Source organism: Abramis brama (assembly GCF_963993115.1).
Source record: "Abramis brama genome assembly, chromosome: 15".
Taxonomy (NCBI): Eukaryota; Metazoa; Chordata; class Actinopteri; order Cypriniformes; family Leuciscidae; genus Abramis; species Abramis brama.
This window is the reverse complement of record NC_139977.1, coordinates 33,211,517-33,236,516: the sequence shown is the minus strand read 5'-3', so window position 1 is coordinate 33,236,516 and position 25,000 is coordinate 33,211,517. Positions and strand designations below refer to the sequence as shown.

Sequence of the window (25,000 nt, the reverse complement as noted above, 5' to 3'; positions counted from 1 at the left end):
ATACTTTATATTGGCCGAAGATGTTGGTTAATTAGTCTTGACGGTGATCAGTCCATCAACCAGGACATGCAAATTTGTTTTTGCAAGACCAAGCGGATTAACAAACAAATTGATTGGCTGAGATGATTAACAGACGACGTGATTGGCTGAGACAGTGGAAACGTTCCAATCCCTGATCATATTACTGAGGATCCATTTGCAAAACGCTGAGCGTCTAAAAAGTTGGACTCGGTTGTCAGTGTGATTAATCTTGTCTTGCTTATTTGTCTGTTTAACACTGACAGAAATGTTCTTGAGTCATTTCTTTTTCATATATGCATATATTATATGAACATAGAGAAGTGTAAAATCAACATAACATTTACCAAAGAATTTTCCTCGCAAAAGTTTCTTTTCCTAATGTAAGGTTAAAGTGAGATAAGTGAAATTAATTGAAAAAATATGCAAAATATTAAAATATTGGCCACTTCCATAATATAAAAGTGTTCACATCCAAACTTGTGATATTACTGCTCACTCTGATTTTATAATCTCAACAATATGTTTTGATATCATGGGTTGTTTTTCTCATCCAGAATCTAAAAGGTGAGAATTTACCATTATTTACTGAACACTACTATTCAAAAATGTAAATAATTAATATCAAGGATGCATTAATTTGATCAAAAGTGACATTTATGATGTTACAAAAGATTCCATTTCAAATAAATGCTGTTCTTTGGAACTTTCTATTCATCAAATAATCCTGAAAAATAAAACATATCAAGGTTTCCATAAAAATATCAAACTGTTTTTAACATTGATGATAATCATAAATGTTTCTTGATCATCAAATCCTCATATCAGAATGATTTGTGAAGGATCATGTGACACTGAAGACTGGAGTAATGATGCTGAAAATTCAGGAATAAATTGCATTTTAAAATATATTCAAATAGAAAACAGTTATTTTTCGAAACATGCTGTTTTACTGTATTTCTGTTCAAGCCTGTGAGAAAGAGAGAGTCACACCATCAGAAACACCCTGCTGTGTTTATTCTTCATGTTGATGTTCAGCATATTCCAGGATAGTTTTAGAAAGCCTGTTTTAGACACTCGACCTTCACTGGGAATCTTTCTTTCTGTTCTCCGGCTGTAAACTGACATTATCTGTATCTACGCTGTATATAATACTCTTTCCCGAAGGAACCCGAGACTCTGGACTCTTTTTGAATGTTGAATGCAGTTTGTTGTTTTGATAATACCGACTTCTTTTGATTGTATCTGTCTTTGTTTCCAAGTTCTGAATGTGTTTCGATTGCTCCTCTGAGTTTCTGATGTGTTTCTGGCACCATATCTTGAGATCACTAGAATCATTTAAGAGAAATTTAAAGTGCTCCTATTATGCTATTGTACATGCTTTACATGCATCAAAGATCAAAACACACTTTAATTTCCTCATAATCTCCACTGCAGCATCAGCTCTTTTCTCTCAGTGTCTGAAACGCTTGTCTCTCTAAACCCCGCCTCTCTGAGAGCCGCTCTGCTCTGATTGGTCAGACGGCCCAGTGTGCTGTGATTGGTCAGAAACTAAACGCTCATTATCATATCTGACTCTCAGCTCTTGATCACAGTGATACGAACAGTAACGATGGCGTGGGTTTTACCGTATCAATCTCATCAAAGTGGATTTGCTTTGTCAGCAGAAAACAGCGTCTTCTCGACACGAACAAGACGAACCAATCTCTTCCAGTCTCAGATAAACAAGTGTTTGAGGGCGGAGCTAAGAGACGCTGTTCAGCCAATCAAGACCAGAGACTGGCATTATGCAAATTAGTAACAAACCTACACAGGTTCAGCAGGAAGAGCGACTGGAATTACTGACGACTCGTTTCAGGCAGGAATCGCTTCTTTTGGGAGACAAAAACTTAATTTATCTGCACTTTGAGACTTTATTACATTCCACATCACTGCTTTTCAATTGTTTTTCAATGTAAACGCGCGCTAGACGAACGTCTTTGACAGTTGCTTTCGAATCGAACCGTCTCGTTCTGAAAACGCGGTGCTCAAGTTATAGTTCAACTTTTAAAAAAATGCGTTTCTAGACCTTTTTTTCTAGCAAAAACGCATTTTGTGTGAATTACTGACGACTTGTTTCAGGCAGTTCAGAACTGATGTGACTGTATTTGTCGTCCACTTTGATCTTTGAAACTTTGCAGACCTTTTACACTCACAAACACTGCATGAAAGGTCATGTTCGAAAAACCATAATAGGGGCACCTTAAACGAAACTAATTTGTGTGTGTGTGTGTGTGTGTGTGTGTGTGTGTGTGTGTGTGTGTGTGTGTGAAGTGTTATTTTCTAATTCTTTAAATGTGGATCACTTCGATTGTAAACGCAGAACTAAGCTCCTGTCGATGTTTGATTGTTTCAGAGAGAATAAACTTCAGTTTCAGACATCAAAGTTGTGTCATATGTGCCAGTTAATATTTTACATCAGTGATGTTTAACCACACCTGATATCATGTACAACATTTTGAACTATTAATGATTATTTTAATTTAATTGAACAATGTTTTTAAACACAACCAATATTCAGTTCTACAGTGTCCAGCATGTAAAATAGATTTATCTGTGGATGTTTCGATTGGCGGTCTAATGGCCATCAGAAATATTCCTTAAGCAATCATTTTTGGCTGTTTTGTTTACAGTTATGAGTCATAAATCAGGGTTATATGGTGAGGAGAGTTCAATACTTCACCATTAAAGAGGATGTTTAAGACGAAATTACCTTTAAAGGTCCTTCTGAACATGATTTAAAACACAAAACGTCAATCAAAGACAACACCACATGAGAAATGTTATTGATAATCCATGCGCAGAGGAAGAGAAAACATTGATCACCGACAATATACCGGATATATATTTTTTTTCCCCAATGTTTGTAATGCACTTCATGCATACATGAAATTGCTTTGTCGTTAAAATACAGCAACATACAGCAAATATATATATATATATATTACACAGAGAAAACTGGAAAATATAGTTATATATATACATGTATACTAATATAGACATTATAGACATCTCACACATTGTGTTAAATTTAGTTTGTTTTATGTGAAATAAATAGACGTGGCGTGTGTCAGGCTGCGTTTGGCTCTCGTGTCTTCTTTGACCTCTGACCTTTGAGCCTAAAGAGAGGTCAAAGTTCAAACAGAATGATGTAACAACCCCTCGGCTTTGTCTCTTTAGATCTTTCACTGACCGTTTGCAGAAACGTAGAAATATCTTTCATTTCCACGTACAACTCAATGACTGTTTTAGTTGTTTTGATCAATATTTCTGATGTTGTTACTATGTGGTCAATCATCAAAATGTTCAAGTATGATTTAATATGACGCTTGGCTATCTCTAATGACAGGATCAGATCGGGATATGCAGTCGGATGTGAAATATACATAGAGTTATTAATCTCTACACAGACAGATCGTACAGTGTCTGTGTGTGAAAGTGCAGGGTTTGTCTAGTATGATTTCATTTGTGCGCTGCACGCTTCTGCCGTTTGTGCTTCTCCATTCATGGAAAATCAATTTGAGGAGGAAAAAGGAAAAGCAGCAAACCGAACCCTTTCCTTCTCTGTTCATGAAGGTCTGTGCACATTTTCTTCTTTTATGATCAATTTTATGATTTTGAGACTTAAAAAAACAAAGTCTACATAAATTAACTGGTAACAATTTACAGTAAGGTTCATACAAGTCTTTGTTTATTTATGTGTGTATATTTTTTATAACATATATTATGTTAATGCATTAACTAATGTTAATAGATGAGACCCTATAATACCATTTTTGATGATAATAATAATTGATAATAATAATAATTTTAGTTAGGCCTATATGATTTTGCTGGAAGACACGAGCAATGGAAAGAGTTTACATTTTATATAATACATTTATTATTCTTAAGAAATCTTAATAACAACAGTCTGCTGCATGCAATGAACAATTACAGTTTTTTTGTTCATCAGAAACACTTTTATTTAAGCTCTGAGATCGATTAGTAAGTATATTTGTGTGTGTGACCTCACACTATCTGATATTCATCAGAAGTGACATGAACATGAACAGTTTCTGCGGTTCTGAGCAAAAGATAGAAATGCAAACCAGCTTCAGATAATCAATACAACTCTCTTACACACACATAGACACATACACACACACAGACACACTCACACACACATACACACGCACACTCAAAACTCACACACACACACTCAAACTCACACACTCAATTGTATTGTTGTATTGTATTTGACGGCACAAATGCGTATAATGACACATTTATTATTTCAGATTTACTCTGTATTTTAAGCATTTAAAATTATTACACATTTTGAAGAAGAGATAACCTGTGATTGTTTTACCTGATTTAACCCATAAAAAAGAGTTAACACACTGCATGTAAGTATGCATTTCTGACCAGGTAATTTAGATGTTAGGTTACCTTTTTTTTTTTGTGTGTATAATTTAGATTTTTAATGCACAATTTAACATTTTAATGCAGAGTTTATTTTTTGTTGTTGTCAATTGTATATTTTTTTCAGTAACACTTTACAATAAGGCTCCATTAGTTAACACTGGTTAATAACTAACATTATCAATGAGCAATACATTTGTTACAGCATTTATTCATCTTTGTTAGTAACTTTTGATTTGAATAATGTAATTAGTAGTGTAAATGTTGAAATTAACATCAAATGATTTAAAAGTATAGTTCATGTCACTATAGTCAATTAAACTGTGTTAAAGTGTTATTTTTTTATGTCATATTAGTTACAGCAAGGTTTTATAATAGTCTGTAATAATTATAATAGTTTATAATAGTAAAATTAATTTTCTTTTCTTCAGTGAAAATTATGAAATTATAGAAAGGCTCAGATTATAACTTTTGCGTTCATTCGTTTATTAGGACATTACACCCATTTTCCTCTCTTATTCTCTTTATTTAGTGTGCCACACATAAGAGGACTGAAGAATCTGCGCTGTTGTCTGCGTGTCTTTCATGGACACAATGAGGTGAAAGTGTCGAGGGTTAAAGGTCACGGGGCCTGAAACACAGCAAGCAAAGCACAGCCTTTCAGCAGTGCTGAATTTGACATGATGAAGATATCGCGTGGAAATATGCAATAGAGACGTTATCATAACAATATGGAGGTTTTCTTCTAGAGGAAGAACAAGCACTTGCATGTTAAACCGCTCACACATGCAAAACAAGAGCAGTTATTAATTAACCCTGAACACCCAAAACAATCAATATGATCATCAGAAACACAAACCCTCTCTGCACCATCTCACACACTTTCACACTGACTTCAACTCTAGATTACAGCCAATACATACATATACATACATAGGCCTATACATTCATGCATACAAATGTGTCTTAAAATCCGACAAACAAAATCACATGTAAACGGCGTATAACATGTTAAACGTTATTTAATAACGTCAGACCTATTCTTTAAGGAAGGAATAAAAACACTGATAAAAAGTAATATTATGTCGAATATTAACCTCGTGTTGCGTTTAAACCTTTTTTTCTAAGCTCAGAATTAAGTCTTTAAAATAATGATTTTTTTAGTCCAGCGGGTTCATAACAGAAAAAAAAGAATAACCTCCTATAATCCGGTACATAATTTGAAGTCGTAAAAAAATCATATGTCTATTTTTATGCATCACTAATTCAGTCTGATTTCTCCTGCTAAAAACAACAACGCGAAAATTGAATTAATTTTTGAACACCATCTATTGCACATTATTCTCACGTGAGATACGAGTCGTGCAGATTTACACGCATGTGTAACTTCATAACTTTAGTTTTTTTTTAAATCTCTGCGCACCTGTTAAGCATTTTATGCACGAGAATTGTGTGTGTGTGTGTGTGTGTGAGAGAGAGAGAGAGAGAGAAAGAGAGAGAGAGTGTGTGTGTGTGTGTGTGTGAACACGTTTCATGTTTTCTGAAAGTCTCGTGACCACCACAAACCACCACAGGACTTTCAAATCTCTTGTGTCTGCTTATAAAAAGTGGTTTTGTTTTGTTTGGTCAGATCTCGAGGCCCTGAAGATGCTGGAAAAAAGGTAAATAATACTAAAGGTAAAAAAAAAAAAAAAAAGGTAAATATTACTAAAATACAGTAGGCTAGTATAATTTTCGCAGGACAAAACGGCACAGATATTATTATTATTAATAAATTAATATTATAGGCTATGTCACAAAATTCAAAGAGCGACAGAGATAATGTTGGCATAATGACATTATAATGACATGAATGACATGCCTTTCTAAACCCTCAAACAATCTCATTTATCATTCAGAAAGTGCTGCACGTGCTTCTTTAACGGTGTCTATTCAAGTTAATGACATTTTAAATACGCGGAAATCACCGAGAATATCCGCAAACTACATCAGTTTTCAACTAGCGTCACATAAACATATTATCACCCAAAGAATCATTGAACAGCATTTATTGAAGAGAGCTATCGCATTAAAAAATATTAAATGAATTTAATAGCAAAAACAGTAATTCAGAAGGACCTCTTTCTCACGCGTGGATGTTTCTCTGATAAACGCGGGTGATTGGGTTTGTGACTCGCGCTCCTGTAAAGCTCTGGAGAAAAGCGTCCGCGTGCGTGTTGACGCACATAACCATAAACAGCATTTCATCTTATGACTGACAGCACGAGCGTGTTTAAAGTGCCGAGGAAGGTCCGAGACTTACCGAGAGCTGCCGGGTCACAGGAACAGATGCAGAAACTGACGGCAGTAACGGCACACGGTCATCATGCGGTCCGAGGCGCATTGATTCTGATCGATACAGAGCTCTTACACAGCAGATGGTCGGAGTGAGGGAACACGGGGAGAAAAAGCCCAGTCCAACAGTTACTCGGGCCTCTTTAGCTTTTGCGTGATGATAACAAACTCAAGTGTATTTAATTTACACACCTAATCCATTCAGATGAGTTAATCTCATCACATCTGAACATCTGTCTGAAACTAACTAGCCTTTCTGCTCTAAATCAAGTAGTTTCGGTGTTGTGTCATGTGTAGAGCAAACTTTGATCAGAGTGTGATATTGCAATGAGATATCAGATCTTAGAGAAAACAAGAATTGGTCAGCATTTTAATGTTTAAATAGCACCAGATTATGCACATTTTAAAATATGTAGGTTATTTTATGCATCCAGTAAATATGCATTTATACTCCGTTCATAATTACCTAATCTTTAACCTGTAAACATATTTTTAATAAGCTGTACTCCATTTTCTTCTTCATTACTCAAATTCACTGTAAAAAAAATTACAGTGAATTTTTTAAATACAATCGACTTGGATGTTTAAGTCATTTCAACTTAAATTACATTAAAGACTTTGAAAAAAGTTGAAAATTGCTTAACTTGTTTTGATGAGTTAAAGCAATGTAAAAATACCCTATATGTTGTCAACGTATTGATCATATAATTTTTTAACAGTGTTTTTATTTTATTTAGAAAAGTATTGTAACGGATAGCCTAACAATGCATATTTTTGTTATCATGTTTTTGTGTAAATTTAGTGGGGGAAAACGCATGTAGTTTTTAGGTTTTAGGTTAGGTTTATTAAAATAAATAAATAAGTGGACGTTGGATAATTTGTCCTCCTGTTAAAGTTGGTATAAAGTGAGTTGAGAATTTAGAGTTTTACATGCATTTAGAAAGAAAACAACGTGCACGTTTGATCTCTCTCTCTCTCTCTCTCTCTCTCTCTCTCTCTCTCTCTCTCTCTCTCTCTCTCTCTCTCTCTCTCTTCTTTCAAATATCGATTTTCTTTGACATGAATAAGGGCCTTTTTCAGTCAGTGATTCTTTGCATTGTGTTGAAGTGTGCCAAAGCAAAGCAGCACAAAAACACCCGAGCAGAATCAAACTCCTCAGTGTCCGTCTCTGGGTTTGCTCCAGTCGCGCGCGGCAGGTACGGCCACTTTTCCTCCAATTTGTGGCAGCTGAAAATCCGGGAAGAGTCTTGTGGAGAGCCCGGGCCCCCGCTCCTCCGGCTCCTCCTGCTCCTCCTCTGACAGCTGATCAAAAGAAAAATAGGTCACGCTTTTCAGACTTCTGTCGCTCATCCTTAATTACAGTCGCTTTAAACAAAAGCAACATCTGCGCATCCTCTAAAGAAAATAGCAACCGGCATTCGAGAAATCTGTTACTTCTGAATCACTTCAAGCCGGATCAGACCATAATGCGCGTGAAGAAGTTACTCTGCGAGAGCATTGATCGATTTAGACTAACTCTAACGTGAAAAGGATCAGTGGAACTGTGAAACATGTAGAACTTACTAAAAAAAAGTCTTGCACTGCATATTTCTTAGACACCTGCATTTAACAGTGTTTCGAAGCTATAAAGCATTAAATCAACCCTCGCAAATTTACTACAAATACAATGGAGAAAATTCGGCTCGTATTTACAGTGTGTGCTATCCTTATATTTACAGGCCCATTGTGGACTATACAGCACTGTGAAATTAATATGCATAATTCATATTTTAACTAATAATGTAAAGTAACTAATAATGTAAAGTAGGCCTTTATGTAATGAGCCAGTGATAAATGATCAGAAAACACGAACAAAAAAATATGACTTGACAATTAAGCATATGTGCAGTTATTGTTTAACTTGATTGAAATCTGACTGATGTTTTGATAGATAGATAGATAGATAGATAGATAGATAGATAGATAGATAGATAGATAGATAGATTACATATTTAAGTACAATCAATTTAGATGTGTAAGTCATTTGAGTTAAATTACATTTAAGAGTTTAATCTTGTAAAACTTATAAAAAAAGTTGAAAATTGCTTAACTCATTTTAATGAGTTAAAACAAGTAAAAACATATGTTGCATTAACTCATTTAGGCCTATCTTTTTTTTTTTTTTTTACAGTAAGAGAGTTCTATTAATCCATCGAATAAAAAAAAAAAACATAAACATGCACTAATTTAGCCAATACACAAATTACACACTAATGCACAAAATATAGAATAAATAGTACATTAGAAGTTTGTTCTGCATTTTGTTATTTTACAGTTAAATTGCACATGATATTGTGTGATTGTGTTTATGTGAATTTTATGTTTGTGTAGTGGATGAACTGGCTAAATGATCCGTTCGGAATGACAGTAAAGGGACCGTCTGACGCCAGATTCCAGATGCAAAGACAGCCGCTCCGAACGGGCTCAGCGATTGGCCAGCGCGCTAATGAGCTGCACTCACGAGCAACGCGATTAGACGGGTGACGCGTCAGTCAAGGCGAAGTCTCCTCCCCTTTCAGCAGGGTCGGGTGCGCGCGGAGCAAAGCCCACCCCGAACACCTCCAGCTGCCCAAACAGAAGACGCAGGAGGAGTAGAGGGCTCGGACATGGGGAGAAATCAGCACTGGCCCGTCTGATAGAGATCGGTGTTTTTTATTTATTAGGGGGAAAAAAAACCGAGAGGCCTTAGCACAACCAAAAAAAAAAACCAAAAAAAAAAAAGAAAGAAAAAAAAAAAAAAAGGAGAGAAAACCCATCCCTAGCACAAAGCTGGACATAAATCAATGGACTGAATGAAGACTGCCTATACCGCCTATCGATGCCTGGCCAAGGATTTGGATGCGTACGCCATGAACCCAGAGATGACAATGGACATTGGCAACCTTCATGCCGGAATAAGCCATGAGCAGGACTTGATGAGCCACAGCCCTCATCACAACCGCAATTCGCTACGGATACACCAGGATCTGAGCGTTGCGCCGTCGCGCTCCGCGATGGTGTCCAGTATGGCATCGATACTGGACGGTGGTGGTGGTGGAGGTTGCGCGGGAGGAGAGTATCGTCCTGAGCTTTCTTTACCGCTTCATCACGCCATGAGCATGCCGTGCGACACCTCCCCACCCGGGATGAGCGGCACATACACCACCCTGACCCCGCTTCAGCCCCTGCCTCCCATTTCCACAGTATCCGACAAATTCCACCATCCGCATCACCACCACCACCACCACCACCAGCGTCTCTCTGGGAACGTGAGCGGCAGCTTCACTCTCATGCGGGACGAGAGGACTCTACCAGCCATGAATAACATCTACAGCCCCTACCACAAAGATATGAGCGGGATGGGTCAAAGCTTGTCCCCTCTGGGCAACATCCACAACGCGCAACCAACGCTCCACAACTACGGCGCGCACGGGCACGATAAGATGTTAAGCTCCAACTTTGACGCACACACTGCCATGCTGGCCAGAGGGGACCAGCACCTCTCCAGAGGCCTCGGTGGCCCCACCGCGGGCATGATGCCGCATCTCAACGGGATGCACGGGTGCCACCCTCAATCCCACGGGCCCGTGTTGGCTTCCAACCGGGACAGACCGCCCTCCTCCTCCGGAGCGCCGGGTTCTGGCGGCTCGGGTCAGCTGGAAGAGATCAACACGAAAGAAGTGGCGCAGCGCATCACGGCCGAGCTCAAGCGCTATAGTATCCCGCAAGCCATCTTCGCTCAGCGGGTGTTGTGCCGCTCGCAGGGAACCCTGTCCGACCTCCTGCGGAACCCCAAACCCTGGAGTAAACTCAAGTCCGGCCGAGAGACGTTTCGCCGCATGTGGAAGTGGTTACAAGAGCCCGAGTTTCAGAGGATGTCGGCCCTTCGGCTTGCAGGTAAGACAAGGTATCTGCTTTTTTAAACAATCTTTCGTGTAAATGGAGATTTGATTGGCAAAATAGTGGAGGATCAACCCTTATCATCATGTTTATTTTATTAAGGGGCAATGCACATTCATTGACTTGTGTGCATCATATATTTATTTCTAAAGGCTCATTTCGTGACATTTAATGTGCATTGTTTATTTCACGCACAAAGGTGTTTATTTTGTTTATAAACGTCCAGAGTTGCACCACGACTTAAAAACAGGTGTTGTTGATATATACACACTGTTAAAAATAAAGGTTCCAATAGTGATTTCATAAAATAACCATTTTTGGTTCCCCAGAGAATAAGGATCAGTTCTTAAAAATAAAAAAAAATAATTCTTAGTATAAAGAATATTTTGAAAATCTAAAGAATCTTTTGTGGAATGGAAGGATTCCAAGGTTCTTCATGGAACTATAATCCAATAAAGACCCTTTATTTTTTTAAAGTGAATAGCTGATGTTTTAGTTCGATCCGCAGCGTGTCTATTGTTTACCTCCACATTCACTTTTACTTTAAAATACTCAAGATATTCAGTAAACACAAGTTAGGCTGGTGGATATGGCGTGTTGTGGTGGAAGAGGCGCTTTAGTCTGTGTGTGTGTGTGTGTGTGTGTTAAAGAAAAGCCTTTCAGAGAGGTGCTGAATAGGGATGTGTTGGTAATTACTGGACTGTTATTCCCTCTCCTGCCCCGCTACATCAGGCTTGTTGCCCCCTCTAGCGATGGGCGGTGCAGACCCCCTTTTCCTTTGTTCGGCTGAAGAAGAAAAAGCCAGAGCTGGATTTCCAGCTTCAGTGTAGTTTGGATGTGTTGTAGGTGTCGTGCTGTTGAATAGCATCCTATCAGTGCATTAAAATAAAAGCTTGGCGCGTATTGATTTTTAATTTGTAGGGTGATGCACAATTATTCACTGAAATAATGGACAGCTCTGATGCCTCATGCATTGTGCAACACAGACGCATATAGCCTGTGCATTAAGGCTTCAGATGTTTCTGTAAAAAATCAGGTGCATTTCTTAAATAACAACTATTCCAGTTGTCAACAAAAGGGTTTGGAGAAAGAGCGTGAGGATTGAGCCAACAATAGTTAAATTGCACGGCCGATCACATGCCGAAACACAGGCATCTTTATCAAAACATTCCATCGTGAGCGTCGTTTAATCTTTGAATATGCATTGATGAAATGCTGGAAACGCACAGCCAGATTCCCTGCGAGGTGATTGTTTTGTAAACACACAAATGCATCTTTCTTTCACCAAGAATATGATTGGAAACAGAAGGCTGTGAAGCTTCATTGGAGATGTTGGTTAGGTGCTTTAATGCTGTTTCCCTGCAGGGCTCTGGTCTCACAGATGGCTTTGGGTTGGGGGGAAGGTATTATGTGATCTGCAGGGGAATTGAAAAGAAGAACAGAGGCTGCAGCGGCTCGATGAATTATTGATAGAAATCTCTGCGTGACCCTCAGCTCAACGCACAAAACGTCACCTTGTCTCGGGTTAAACAGGCAGAGATGTGCAGCCCAGCACCTGCCTTTTGTTCAGCGTTTCGGGAAAGAATGTGAAACAAACAATGAGGAGTTGCACATCATGACATCATAAATGACATCATAAATGCCTGACCCAGAGAGAATTGCTCACTGTGCTTGAATTAAACCTTTACGTGCATAACAACCTCGCTGTAAAGTCATGCATTCGGCAAAAAGCCTTTATATAATGCTGAACATAACTGACTCTAGGTGAACATCATGAAACTTAATACAGGCCTATAATGGGGTCCAAAATCACCAGCATTTTTTTTTTTTTTAATATTAATACATTCTTCAATATTTAAATCTGGAAACATATTTCTGATTGTGCAGTATTTCTAGGCGACTAATCAAATGTTAGGAAATGAGTGTCATTGATCATGTGACGGGCAGATTTTCCTGCTTTCATTGAAGATGCTGTTCATTTCTAAATAGTGATCTTCATGTATATTTGCACAACTTTCAGAGTCATTTGCAATGATTTGTCATGAAATGTTATAGATATTCAAATTTGAATCTACATAGATATGAATTATGTAATGTCTTTACATTTACATTTATGCATTTGCCAGACGCTTTTATCCAAAGCGACTTCAAAGTACACATTTACATTCTTATCAGTTCTTGCTTTCCCTGGGAATCGAACCCTTGACTTTGGCGTTGCAAGCGCCAACGCTCTACTGTTTGAGTCTTATTCATGAAAGTTATTAAGGCATTAAACCAAATTCTATACAATGAGAAATGTCTTAAATAATTGCATAATACTTTTATGTTTAACAAGTTATTTAAAGTGATAATGTATGTTTTAAATGATCAAATGTAATTAAAATGATGGAACCGCTAAAAGGTTCTAGATACTGTATGAAGCGCCTGACGGAACACTTGAAGGTTCTAAATAGAATCTTTTCTTCCAAGAGTGTTGCGGTGCAGATGCATGATGTCACGGCGAAACGAGCCTGTCTTTGCACTATTAATTTAGTCAAATGAAAGGTGGCGTCTGACTGCAGCTCATTCCAGTCACAGCGCACAAGCAATCAGCCAGAGAGACGAACCTCAGCCCGGGCCGTCCACGGCTCACAAACAACTTTATTAACTAGATGATCAAAGGGGACAAGCGCCGTTATACCAGTCAGGACGGGGAGATTGAAAAAGAGCCCAGGTGCTGGAGAAACACCGGGTCCCGTAAATAAGAGACGGATAAATATACCCCCGACCTACGCCAGGCCATCTCTCTCCATCTGAGCTTCTGCACTGACTCTTGCAGATCGAGAAGATATGAAATATCTTTAGATACAGTGGAAAGTCTGAGAGCACAACTTCCACTCACAAATTATATTAGCAGCATCACAATTTGAGTGGAAAGTTTGTGGAGAATTTGTGAAGGTCTCAGTATTTGCAACAGCAAAACATTATGAAAGAGTCTGTCACATGATCATTGGCACTCATTTACTGACATTTGATCTTAGAAAAACTTTACACTTTACAATTAGGTTCTTTAGTTAACTACCTTAGTTAACATGAATTAATGAACTGCACTTCTACAGCATTTATTAATCTTTTTAATGTTAATGTCAACATTTACTAATACATCAATAAAATCAAAAGTTGCATTTGTTAACATTAGTTAAAGTCCACATGAAATCAAAATTGACCATATTTACTTTGTTTGCCTAAATTGATCGTTTTGTGGTGAACAATTCATCCATGCAAGTCAATCCACACAAAAAAATTTTTTGGCTTCGTAATCTTTAATCAAAATCTGAAAATGCCCCTCCCCTCTGCGTTGGAGGACCTTCTCTGATGACGTAGGTTTGAGGAATTGGGTTGGGAAACGCTTAACCACTCCCCTCAAACCGTTAGTCTGTTATGAGCGAGAGATGGAGAGGAGGAGCGCTAGAGTAAAACCCTGCCCGCTGTTCAATATTCCGTTTCACTGGGAAATACGTCACAACACTGGAGAAAAGTCGTTTACAGCCATTCTCATCTTGGAAAACAGTCTCGACTAATCGAGTCACGAACGCCGTGCTAAGTTATATTTCACAAACGTAATTCCTATCGACCAGCTCACTTAGCACGGCGTTCGTGACTCGATTAGTCAAGACTGTTTTCCAAGATGACGCCTGTCTGTAAACGCGTAATGCACTGTCTTTATAAAGTATCTTCTTATTAAACTGTCTGTACACTTACAAAGTTCTCAATGCTTCGGTTTGCATGTAGGGACCCTCATTATGTTACCGTGTTAGTGTGAGGCTATTTTGAGCCTTGTTAGTGGTATTAACTAGCGATTTACTTTTACTTACTCTGTGCCCCATATACTACTGCTATGAGCTAATCTGTTTTTAGAGATAAAACTCTTTACATTCGATTTTCATGAAAACGCATCGCAGGGAACGATCGACTCGGTAACCATGTGTTAATTACCCCTAGGTTAATTTTTCACCGGAATTGTCCTTTAATACATTATCTAATGTTAACAAATGAAACCTTATTGTAAATTGTTACCTTTTCTATATATATATATATATATATATATATATATATATATATGAAGAGTTCAGATGCAAAAGCCTCTAAGTGCCATCTGAAATTTTCTTCTAGAATGATCATTTTTATGAAGCTCGTATATTTAAGTTCAATAATTTCACTTAAATGGCAATGCAAATTACCTATTAATTGTCATTTAAGTGAAATTACTGAACTTTATAAAAATGATCATTCTAGAAGAAAATTTCAGATGGCACTTAGAGGCTTTTGCATCTGAACTCTTCATATATATATATATATATATATATATATATATATATATATATAATTTATTTCCAGGTTTGCATGTAAAAAAGTCCCAGATTTTCACTGCAGTCTCAGATATTTGGACACCACCGTCTATTGTATTGGTAGAAAAAGTGGTCGACAATCAATAGAATGCATGTATATGATAAATGCTAATAGTGATTTAATGATTTAAAACAAAACTATGAAATTACATTTTTTTTATTGCACATAATGTCTTATGAAATTCTGTTAAAATACTTGAAAGTAGCAAATTGCGCATAGACTCCAAATAGCCAGACCTGGCCGATATATTGTTCAATGACCACTGAGGTTGTGACCTTTAGGTTTGGATGCAAAGATGCAAACAAATTATAATATATATATATATATATATATATATATATATATATATATATATAATTGCACAGCATGCCCTATGAAATTCTCTTAAAAACTTGAAAGCTGCAAATTGCGCATAGACTCCAAATAGCCAGGCCTGGCCGATATATTGTTCAATGTCCGCTGAGGTTGTGACCTTTAGGTTTGGATGTAAAGATGCAAAGGAATAATACAGGCCAGCAGAGCATATCTTCAATGCCAGGCCAGTCATGGATCTGTTTTTGCTTGACGAGGGCTAGAACCAGCCCAAAATACCAGTTTATTTTCGTCCTGCCGTTCAGTAATGTGTGTGAGTTATGTCACTTTCTCAAACAAATATGTGTTGCTGAACGACGGCGGATCAATGCGTGTAATCTCTTAAAGATTAAAAGGGCATTAATGCTGGCAACAATAACATAAACGTGTGCACCCAGCTCGCATTGATCTGGAACCCGATCCGGACCTGTTCCAGTAAAGCTGACGCTGGAGGAAGGTTCCCAGCAGAAACCGACTGACTCCACGCTAAAGAGACTCCTGACGGGCTATTCTGAGCCGCGAGCCGCCGGTAAAAGATCATTAGAGCTGATCAAGCCGCCGGGATGAAGGAATAACCAAGCGTGGATGTTTTCCAGTGAATTCTAGCAGGGAGTTTAATCGCAGGCCTGCGCCCGGTGACCTTCACAGAGACCGGGACGCTTGCCTCGGATAATCATAATGGCTTTACGCTGCTTTAAAGGACCTTTTTTAGTGATGAGATTCTCTTCTCAAGCCGATGAGTGTGTAACCCGGGCCGAGAGACTGAAATAATCCCGGCAGAAATATGATTGAACGACTGATTTTGCCAATCTGCTTAAAACAGGCTAATCTAATCACACGGAAGATGTCCTGACATTACATTAGGATTATAAAAAAAATCAGCATTGCCTATTATATTACGAAGATTACGCTTTGTTATTCTAGTAGACGTTACAAGACGTTCTAAATCAGAGACTAAAATGTAAGGCGTTTGAATATGTTTAAATTGACCAGACTCGTATTTCACTTAGCTATATATTCTATAGAGATAATATTATGTTAATATTAATATGTTAATATTCTGGGTTACACTTTATTTTATTTAGCCTTAAAATAAAGTGTAACCAAGAATATTAACTGTTATTAAAATTTAAGGTGTCCTTAAGGACTGTGTAATATTAAGTAACATGTACTTACCGTAGGTTTAGGGTAAGTTGCATGTAATTATGCATAATCTACTGTTATTACTATAGTAAGTACATGTTTAAAATAAATAGTTACCATATTTGCTAACACTTTATTTTACATTGTCCTTGTTGCATATGTTACATGTACTTACCATAGTAATAACAGTAAATCATGCATAATTACATGCAACTAACCCTAATCCTACCCTAACTCTATAGTAAGTACATATATATTACTCAGTACTTAAATATATAATTACACTTTAACACTGACACCTTAAAATAAAGTGTAACCCCATATTCTTTATAGTTTGGTGTTACATGTTTCACTCATCTATAGCTTTCTGAACATTGAATAATGTTAAATGAGTATATTTATTATTTTTGCCACATATTTCCTTTTGCCTCGTTTCAATAAATCAGCTGGGTTCGAAAGTCAGTTTTCATGACAAATGATAGTAATTTTGATGAAAAGAGCTTGTGCTTTAAAGACAGAATGCTTCAATTTTAAAATTTATTTAATTTCCATGTTTAAATCCCATATTTTCTGTGTTCTCAGACTTTTGCGTCACGTTGTATATATTTTCCTCGTAAGACGTATGAATATGTTTAAATTGACCAAACTCACATTCATCTGCTATATATTCCATAGAGATATTAATATTCTTGGTTACACCTTATTTTCATGTGTCCTTAAGTACTGTGTGATATTAAGTAACAACATGTACTTACTGTAGGTTTAGGATAAATTGCATAATTATGCATAATCTACTGTTATTACTATAGTAAGTACATGTGTAAAATAAATAAACTGTTATGGTTTGGTGTTTCATATTGGTAATGTATGGCATCTATAGCTTTCTGAACATTGAATAATGTTAAATGAGTATCTTATTATCCGTATTCCTACAGCAGGGTCCGAAAGTAGGAAAATGCTTAAATTAATTCAACATTTTTCATTCCAAATGATAGTATTTCGATGAAAAGAGCTTGTGCTTTAATGACAGCACGCTTGGTTTTATGCCAGAAGTGCCTCGTTTTACGCTTAAATCCCATATTTTCTGTATTCTCAGGCTTTTGCGTGGCGTTGTGTGTATTATCCTCCTCGTATATCTCCCAGCTCGGTGTGTGTATGCAGTAGGTGTTTGTTTGTGAGTTTGGAGGTTGTGATTATGAATGTCTCGTGATTGGGGATCATCAGCGCCGGCCGGAGCAAAGGCCAGTGTTTTTGGTCTCTCGACCCCACGAAACCTCCTGCAATGCTGCCGAACATCCAGCGAAAACATGTTCTTATCACTGGAGGGAATCTGTGGGGGATTCGGTTGTCTCGCAGTTTTCCTTTCAGCCTGCATGGTTTTACGTGAGGTTTGTGTTCCAGCACTGCTTTTGTGTTAGTGATCTGCGAATGAATGATAGAAATAAACTTGTGTGTGCTGCATGGCAAAGTTTATTCCTTGATGATTCGCCACTCTTGCTGAAAGAATAGGCAACGACGTTTAACTTCAGCTATGAGGAAAGAGAAAGGTTCATGTTTGCTTTCCAGAGGAGAGGAGCTGATAAGAACTTGCGTAATGAATCACGGTCATTATTTACAGTTGGCTCTTACACACACATATGTTCTTTTAAATAGTGCTTTTGTTCGAGGAATAGATACAAACCCATTGCAATTGTTTCTACATTTACATTTATGCATCTGACACACAGTTTTCTCATCACATTGAAGCAGTTCATGCATCTCTCCACGCAAAAGGAGAAATCCTCAATCTTAATGCAAATCTTTTCCAAATGACAGCTCATATTACCCACGTCTGTCAAACTCCAAAAATAGGACCATAAAGTACGTTTGTTTGACATAGTATGGATTGTTGATATGATTTATAGTGTGTTTGGTTATTAATGGAGCTTGATAGCTAAATTAATACTGTTGTGGTAAAGAGCAGATCCTTAATATCTGCTTTTATATTCCAAGTTTGAAATAAAGTCTTATGGGTTTGGAACAACGTGAAGGTGTATAAATGATGACATATGCATTTATATTCAAGTATTTTGAGAGCATAGGGACTTGATTACATCATTCGCAGTGCTTGATGGGAGTGGGCGGAGCTAACGAGCTCGTTTCGACTCTCTGATTGGTGGAATTTTTGTGTGCATCATGGGTAATGTAGTTTTCACCACAAATTTGGCTATTAAACACGATTATCTTGAGAATGAGTTGAATTAACGCAAGCTAACGGCTTCAACGGAAGCAAACACCATCGATTAACAACCTCGTAACTCACAATAGAGCTGACTTTCAAGGTTTATAAGTTATCGTTAAAAATCAGTGTCCCTATGGAGAAAATGAATGGAGATGTTGCACTCTATTTGCAGCATTAGTTAACATGAACTAACAGTGAAAATGCATTTCTTAATCTTAGCTAATTTCAACATTTAATTACATTATTATAATCAAAAGTTGCATCTGCTAGTATTATTTGAAGGACCAGAGCTGACACAGACTAAGTTATGTTAACAAAAGTGAATAAATACAGAGGATTGCTCATTATTAGTTTTTGCTAGTTAATGCATTAGACTAATGGGACCTTATTGTGAAGTTTTACCAAATTTTAATTTCAGGATGTGATGCAATCAGCGTGGACTTTAAAGTCAGTTTGTTTCTTGCCAAACAAAGATACGAGTAACAAATAACATTCAGCTCCAAACGCATGTATCTTCAGTAATCAGTGTTGCCTGTTTATCTGTGCGCTCGTAAGCATTCAGTGTGTTTGTGAAGCTGATTGGACGGCTGGCTGATGTTGTTGACGAGTGTTACCTCATCAGCATTGTTTGTGAGCGTTCTGATTGGCTGTATCAGTGTGCTGATGTTTCTGTCTGGCAACAAACCTTTGAACCACTGATGTCATCATGTCAGATGAACTCTGACCTCTTACTCACTTGATCAGGGAACATTTGTTTAGTCCCTCATGGAGATCAAGCGATACAGCGGTCCTGAAATGCACTGGTCATTTTGGAGACTTTGGGCTGTTTTGTTTCTGTATAACATTCAGACCAGTTTGAGTGTTTATTTTATTGCACTTTATCTGATTGCGTCAGAGAGTCTCGGCAGCACTTACACCAGACTTCACATTTAGATTCTGAAGGATTCATATGTCATTCGCCAGATTTATAGAACATTTTATTCATTGATCAGTTGTAAAAATAATAATTTGTTACACTATTAAGAACCTGTTGTGGAATTCAAAGGTTTCATGGATGTTAAAGGTTCTTTATGGATCCATAGATGGCAGAAATATTTTCGTCTATATTCTGAAGGTTTGTTCATATATCATTTGCCAGAACATTTTATTCCTAAAAACTGTGAATATACTGTGATAAATTAACTACACTTTTCATAGAATAACCATTTTGGTTCCCCAATGCAAATCAGTTGTAAACAAATTTTTGTTTTCTTAGCGTGAAATTTAAAAAAATATTATATAGAACCTTTTGTGGAATTAAAAGGTTTCATGAATGTTAAATGCTCTTCATGGATCCATAGATGGCAATAAAATAACCTTTATTTTTGGTGATGTTAATTAGTTAAGATTTTTACTTTATTCACCTCTAGTGTCTTAAAAATGTCTGGATGTCATTGCATTAATATCAAATATCAGAGCAAACATAGATGCACAAACTATAAATGGTTTGAAATGATAAAACAATAGTTCTAAAATCACCAAAGTTGATTAACGACAAGCTTTTAGTGTTGTTTATGTGTCTATGTGGTGTTTTTAATATGCTTTAAGACAAACCATGTGTAAGTTCATAAGTCGACAGCATTGCTGAGTATTTCCTCCTTAAAACTGCAGTGAACCAAAGACAGTCTCAAAAACACGCTTTGAAATCGCTGGTGTTTCTGACGTCACAAACTACCTTGTAACCAATCAGATCAACGTGTGATCGTCAACCAGTGGATCTCTGAGCTGAGGGAGTGAGTGGAGGCGGGGCTCATTTGCATATTCATAGAACCGCGCATACTAAATGAGACAAGAGTTACATTCAAGCTATTTTAAGGCATTTTTTCAAGGAAAAACATTTAAATATGTAATTTTGGTGATCAAAGATTATTTTTAATGGATAAATGATTGTCTATTCATAGAACCGCGCATACTAAATGAGGCATGGGTGTCGAGTTACATTCAAGATATTTTAAGACATTTTTCGAGGAAAAACATTTAAGTATGTGAGTTTTAATGGATAAATGATTGTCTACAGGGGGACTTTAAGAGACATAGAGACTACAAAAAAAATATCCTGCAGTATTTCACGCACTTGATCTAATGAATCACACATCTTTATTTAATGAATGCATGTTAACAAATCATTTCGGGGTTGCTGTATTTGTTGGAGCTGGCGCTGATGGCCGAAGCGAGATGATCCACTGCAGTGAACGCGTGACGCTCTCTCTCTCTCTCTCTCCGTTTCTCTTTCCTTCCCCTCCTCCATCTCTCGGCGAGGTGTCCGGCCTCCACATTAAGGATATCCGCACATGCACAGAATGACACAGCTAAGTGCAAGACTACAGCATAATGCATTTAGCAAGTCCTCTCGCTCTAACACACACACACACACACACACACACGCATGCTTAGAAAAGGGTTGATATTGAGATGGGAAGCGTTTGAGCACGAGAGATCACACGTCTGTGAGAGTATGAAACACTAGCCGAATTAAAAAAAGAGTGATTTTCTCTCATCTGTTATGGGGAGGTTTCACCCGAACAAGTGAAAACATCATTACTGATCGTGTTTTGTGGCGAAATATTGATCTGATGTCACCCACCGCCTCCCTCACTCCTCCTCTGTTTCGCTGTACTGTAGGCCTATCTCTCGCTTTTTCTAATCAGATGCATGAGATGGGAAATTTGAAGTCTTGATGTTGTTTTAGGCTCTACTAGAACAGGTTTTCCAGCTTGAATGTTGATTATTCTCCTCATATTCTCCATTGTTGCAGCTCCTCTCTTCCCAGTCTGTCAGTAACGCTCTGTTTACTTCCTGTCTCTATGAAGCCCCTCCTCCTGAAAAGCACACTGTGCTCTGATTGGTCGGCTGGAGCAGTGTGTTGTGATTGGTCGAGCGCTTCGAGTGTGTTTGGGAAATGTCCCGCCCCTTACCATAACCACCAGTTTAACACACTAACACACAGTTGACTAACTCAACCAGGCCCCGCCCCTTTATTCTGCGTATGAATTATTATAATGAGGAATATTGTGACGTGTTCGTTCCCGGAAGAAACTCAAGACTACAATGGAGGCGTTTCAGGAGTTCAGAAACACTGACTCTGATATACAGAAGAACTGAACAGAACAGAATAAAACATTTTAAAAGATAATTGCGACTTTTTATCTCACAATTGTGTGTTATAAAGTCAGAATTGCGAGTATTTCTTGCAATTGCGAGTTTATTTCTCACAATTATAAATGCAATTCTGAGATAAAAAGTCGCAGTTACCTTTTTCATTTTTTATTCTGTGGCGGACACAAGCTTCCATAGATATGCCATATTATTAATTGCCTGATATATGTTAGATGATAGGTATATTGCACAATCATTGTAAGTTGAATCTGAATTGGTGTAGGATTTACTTTGAAATTTCACAAGTACAGCAACTAACAGTGAACCAAACGTGACATTTCTACAGTAATCTTTGTTTTATTTATGTAGTCAGTGCATTGTGTAAATCTGGTCAAATAAGTGTGTGCTTCAGCGCTGCAGTGGACTGTTCCTGTAAAGCGTCTGATCTCAGGGTTTTTTCAGCGCATGTATAATTCAGTGCTTGTTTTTGTGAAGTCACGGCACATAATGCACCGAGAGTAAAACTACTGCGTGTGATGAGAACACTCGTCAGCGGGACACCAGCTGTACTTTCTTAATACATGCTTTATAGCAAATGAGTCAATGTTCCTGACTCAATGTTCCTGACGCTTGTTATTGTAAAGAATTGTAATCTTAGTTTGATCTCTGAAAAGACTTTTCTTCTCAGCTGATGCTAATGCTGGTTAATGTTAATATCTTTAACATGCCTTTGATTTGTTGTGCTGCATTTACAGCGATGGAAAATAATGTACATGAAACGATGTACAAATGTGGCACTTTGATTTAAATACATGTAAAGGTCAATTAATTCCTTCTAACATAAAAGTTTGTTTATTTAATGTGAGTGTGTACATATATATAGGCCTATATATATATATATATATATATATATACACACACACACATAATATGTATACAGTAGGCTATTTACATAATAATATATATATATACACATATTTTATAAACAAACTTATGTTAGTTGCAATTATATATATATATATATATATATATATATATATGCTTATAAGAATCATCAGAGAATCAATAAACAAATCAAATATAGTCCTACTGTATAAAATGAAATTAGTTTTTTTTTAGTTTCATTTATTCTTTGAATTTCAGTAGATCTAGTTGGGTCTTAGATTTTTAAATCACTTCCAAATTATTATTATGATACACATTTTATTAGCAATCCTGTACACATTTTAATTTAAATGTATTTATGAATGTATAGCCTACATTGCTTGATGTTTTTCCAGGACAAATAGAAATTACATGTTTCCTTGTATTATCAGTTCATTCAGTTGAATTCTGCCAGTTTAATTCGATTTTTTATTTATTTTATGTGTTAGTAGCCTATAGTTTCCAAATGTAATTTTTTTTGTTGCTACAAATGAAATTCCACTGCATCTGATTGAATATCCGAGCCGGTGATGGTCTTCGGGTTCCTCGTTAATTACTGAGGGTGTAAACTGATACTCAACACTGAACTGACAGCTTTCATACAGCGAATGACGGCGGCGCGGTTAGGACAATTCCACTGGACGTTTCCTCTCTCACACACATTGATTTACATTTGCCAGCGAGGAAAGATAAACCAGAGCGGCTCTAACCCGTTTGATGAAAGACCAGGGAAACCTGAGGGATCGACCGGATGGATTGAACCCTACCCCTTTTAGAAAAGCCCAAAGTTGACACCCCTCTCCCACCGCGGAAATGGTCAATCCCTTTGAATAATATAATTGCTTTTTTGATCGCACTGTAAAGCGCCGCGACCACGAGAGTCAGTCCTGATGGAGTCACTGTTGCGTGGACGACCATTGACGGTGTGTGTGTGTGTGTGTGTGTGATTGTTTCGGCCACAGTAAGCAGAATAGCAAATGATGACGGGGAAATTCACTGCTCCACAAAAGCAGCAGTCTGAGCTTTTATCCGGAGCGAGACTGAACAGAAGCCATCGGGGCCTCGTAAAGAGCGCTTGAGGAAGTAAACATTGATCCTGTATTTTACTAGAGAACAGAGTCTGCCTCCTGCACACACACACACACACACACACCTGAGATTAATCCGTCTTCAGAGGAATTCAACATCAAACCTTTGGGATGCTAGTCGGAAAATCTTTATTAGGGATAGAAATCCGTATAGGCTATTAATTAGTAAAAAATAATTTTATTGCTGATAGAATTATCCTAAAGGATCCTAATCCTAAAATAGGATTTTTTTTCAGAAAAGGGCTTTGGTTTCTCCAGCAGGATCTTATTTGCTTCTTATAGGATTCGTATTGATCTCATTAGGATCCTTTAGGATTTGTTCTTACAAATTATGAATTTCAATTCCATTTCGAATCTTGTACTTATTCCTTAAGGATTTTGCTGACTAATTTACATGCAGTTGCTCTATATTTTTTAATTATAAAACAAAATTGCTCTTTAGATATGAGAATAAACGTGTTAATGTGTTAATCCTGCTTTTTAGAACAGAGTGTGTCTGTGTGATATTTAATATATAATAATATATGTAATTGTGTATATATATATATATATACTATTCAAATTTTGATAGTTCTAATATATAATTTTTCTATTATAGTATAATTTAAATATTAATATTTATTATGTATATAGCCTATTTAAAAATCAATATATATAAAATATATTTTTAAATAATAATATATATATTAAGTATTCAAAATAGTTTAATAGTTATATTCGTAATATATATATATATATATATATGAAGAGTTCAGATGCAAAAGCCTCTAAGTGCCATCTGAAATTTTCTTCTAGAATGATCATTTTTATAAAGCTTGTATATTTAAGTTCAATAATTTCACTTAAATGGCAATGCAAATTACCTATTAATTGTCATTTAAGTGAAATTACTGAACTTAAATATACAAGCTTTATAAAAATGATCATTCTAGAAGGAAATTTCAGATGGCACTTAGAGGCTTTTGCATCTGAACTCTTCATATATATATATATATATATATATATATATATATATATATATATATACCTGTATATG

The 25,000-nt window shown here is 36.9% G+C and overlaps 2 protein-coding genes and 1 long non-coding RNA gene across 6 annotated transcripts in view; 2 read left to right on the top strand and 1 right to left on the bottom strand.

The window, feature by feature from the left end:
• Positions 1 to 7,157, bottom strand: part of LOC311097506 — a 17,500-nt gene extending 10,343 nt beyond the window's left edge. Inside the window, exon 1 of the long non-coding RNA XR_014609265.1 lies at positions 6,764 to 7,157. This is a non-coding gene — a long non-coding RNA (uncharacterized lncRNA). The remainder of the gene's footprint in view (positions 1 to 6,763) is intronic.
• st8sia3 (ST8 alpha-N-acetyl-neuraminide alpha-2,8-sialyltransferase 3) overlaps positions 1 to 9,261 on the top strand; it is a 20,958-nt gene extending 11,697 nt beyond the window's left edge. For 2 of the 3 annotated variants that reach the window (XM_084137225.1, XM_084137223.1), the window contains one exon: positions 1 to 2,482. This exon is cut by the window's left edge. The gene's annotated coding sequence lies outside the window, so the exon portion shown is untranslated. Of the gene's footprint in view, positions 2,483 to 6,091; positions 6,123 to 9,165 lie in introns of those variants that run through there. The other variant, XM_084137224.1, reaches the window with a different exon arrangement.
• A 138-nt stretch (positions 9,262 to 9,399) lies between these two features.
• The window catches only part of onecut2 (one cut homeobox 2), a 30,980-nt gene continuing 15,379 nt past the window's right edge, over positions 9,400 to 25,000 (top strand). Inside the window, exon 1 of one of the 2 annotated variants that reach the window (XM_084137221.1) lies at positions 9,400 to 10,710. In XM_084137221.1, the coding sequence (XP_083993347.1) occupies positions 9,627 to 10,710 (1,084 nt within the window). In that variant the 5' untranslated portion in view covers positions 9,400 to 9,626. Of the gene's footprint in view, positions 10,721 to 25,000 lie in introns of both variants that reach the window. The other variant, XM_084137222.1, reaches the window with a different exon arrangement.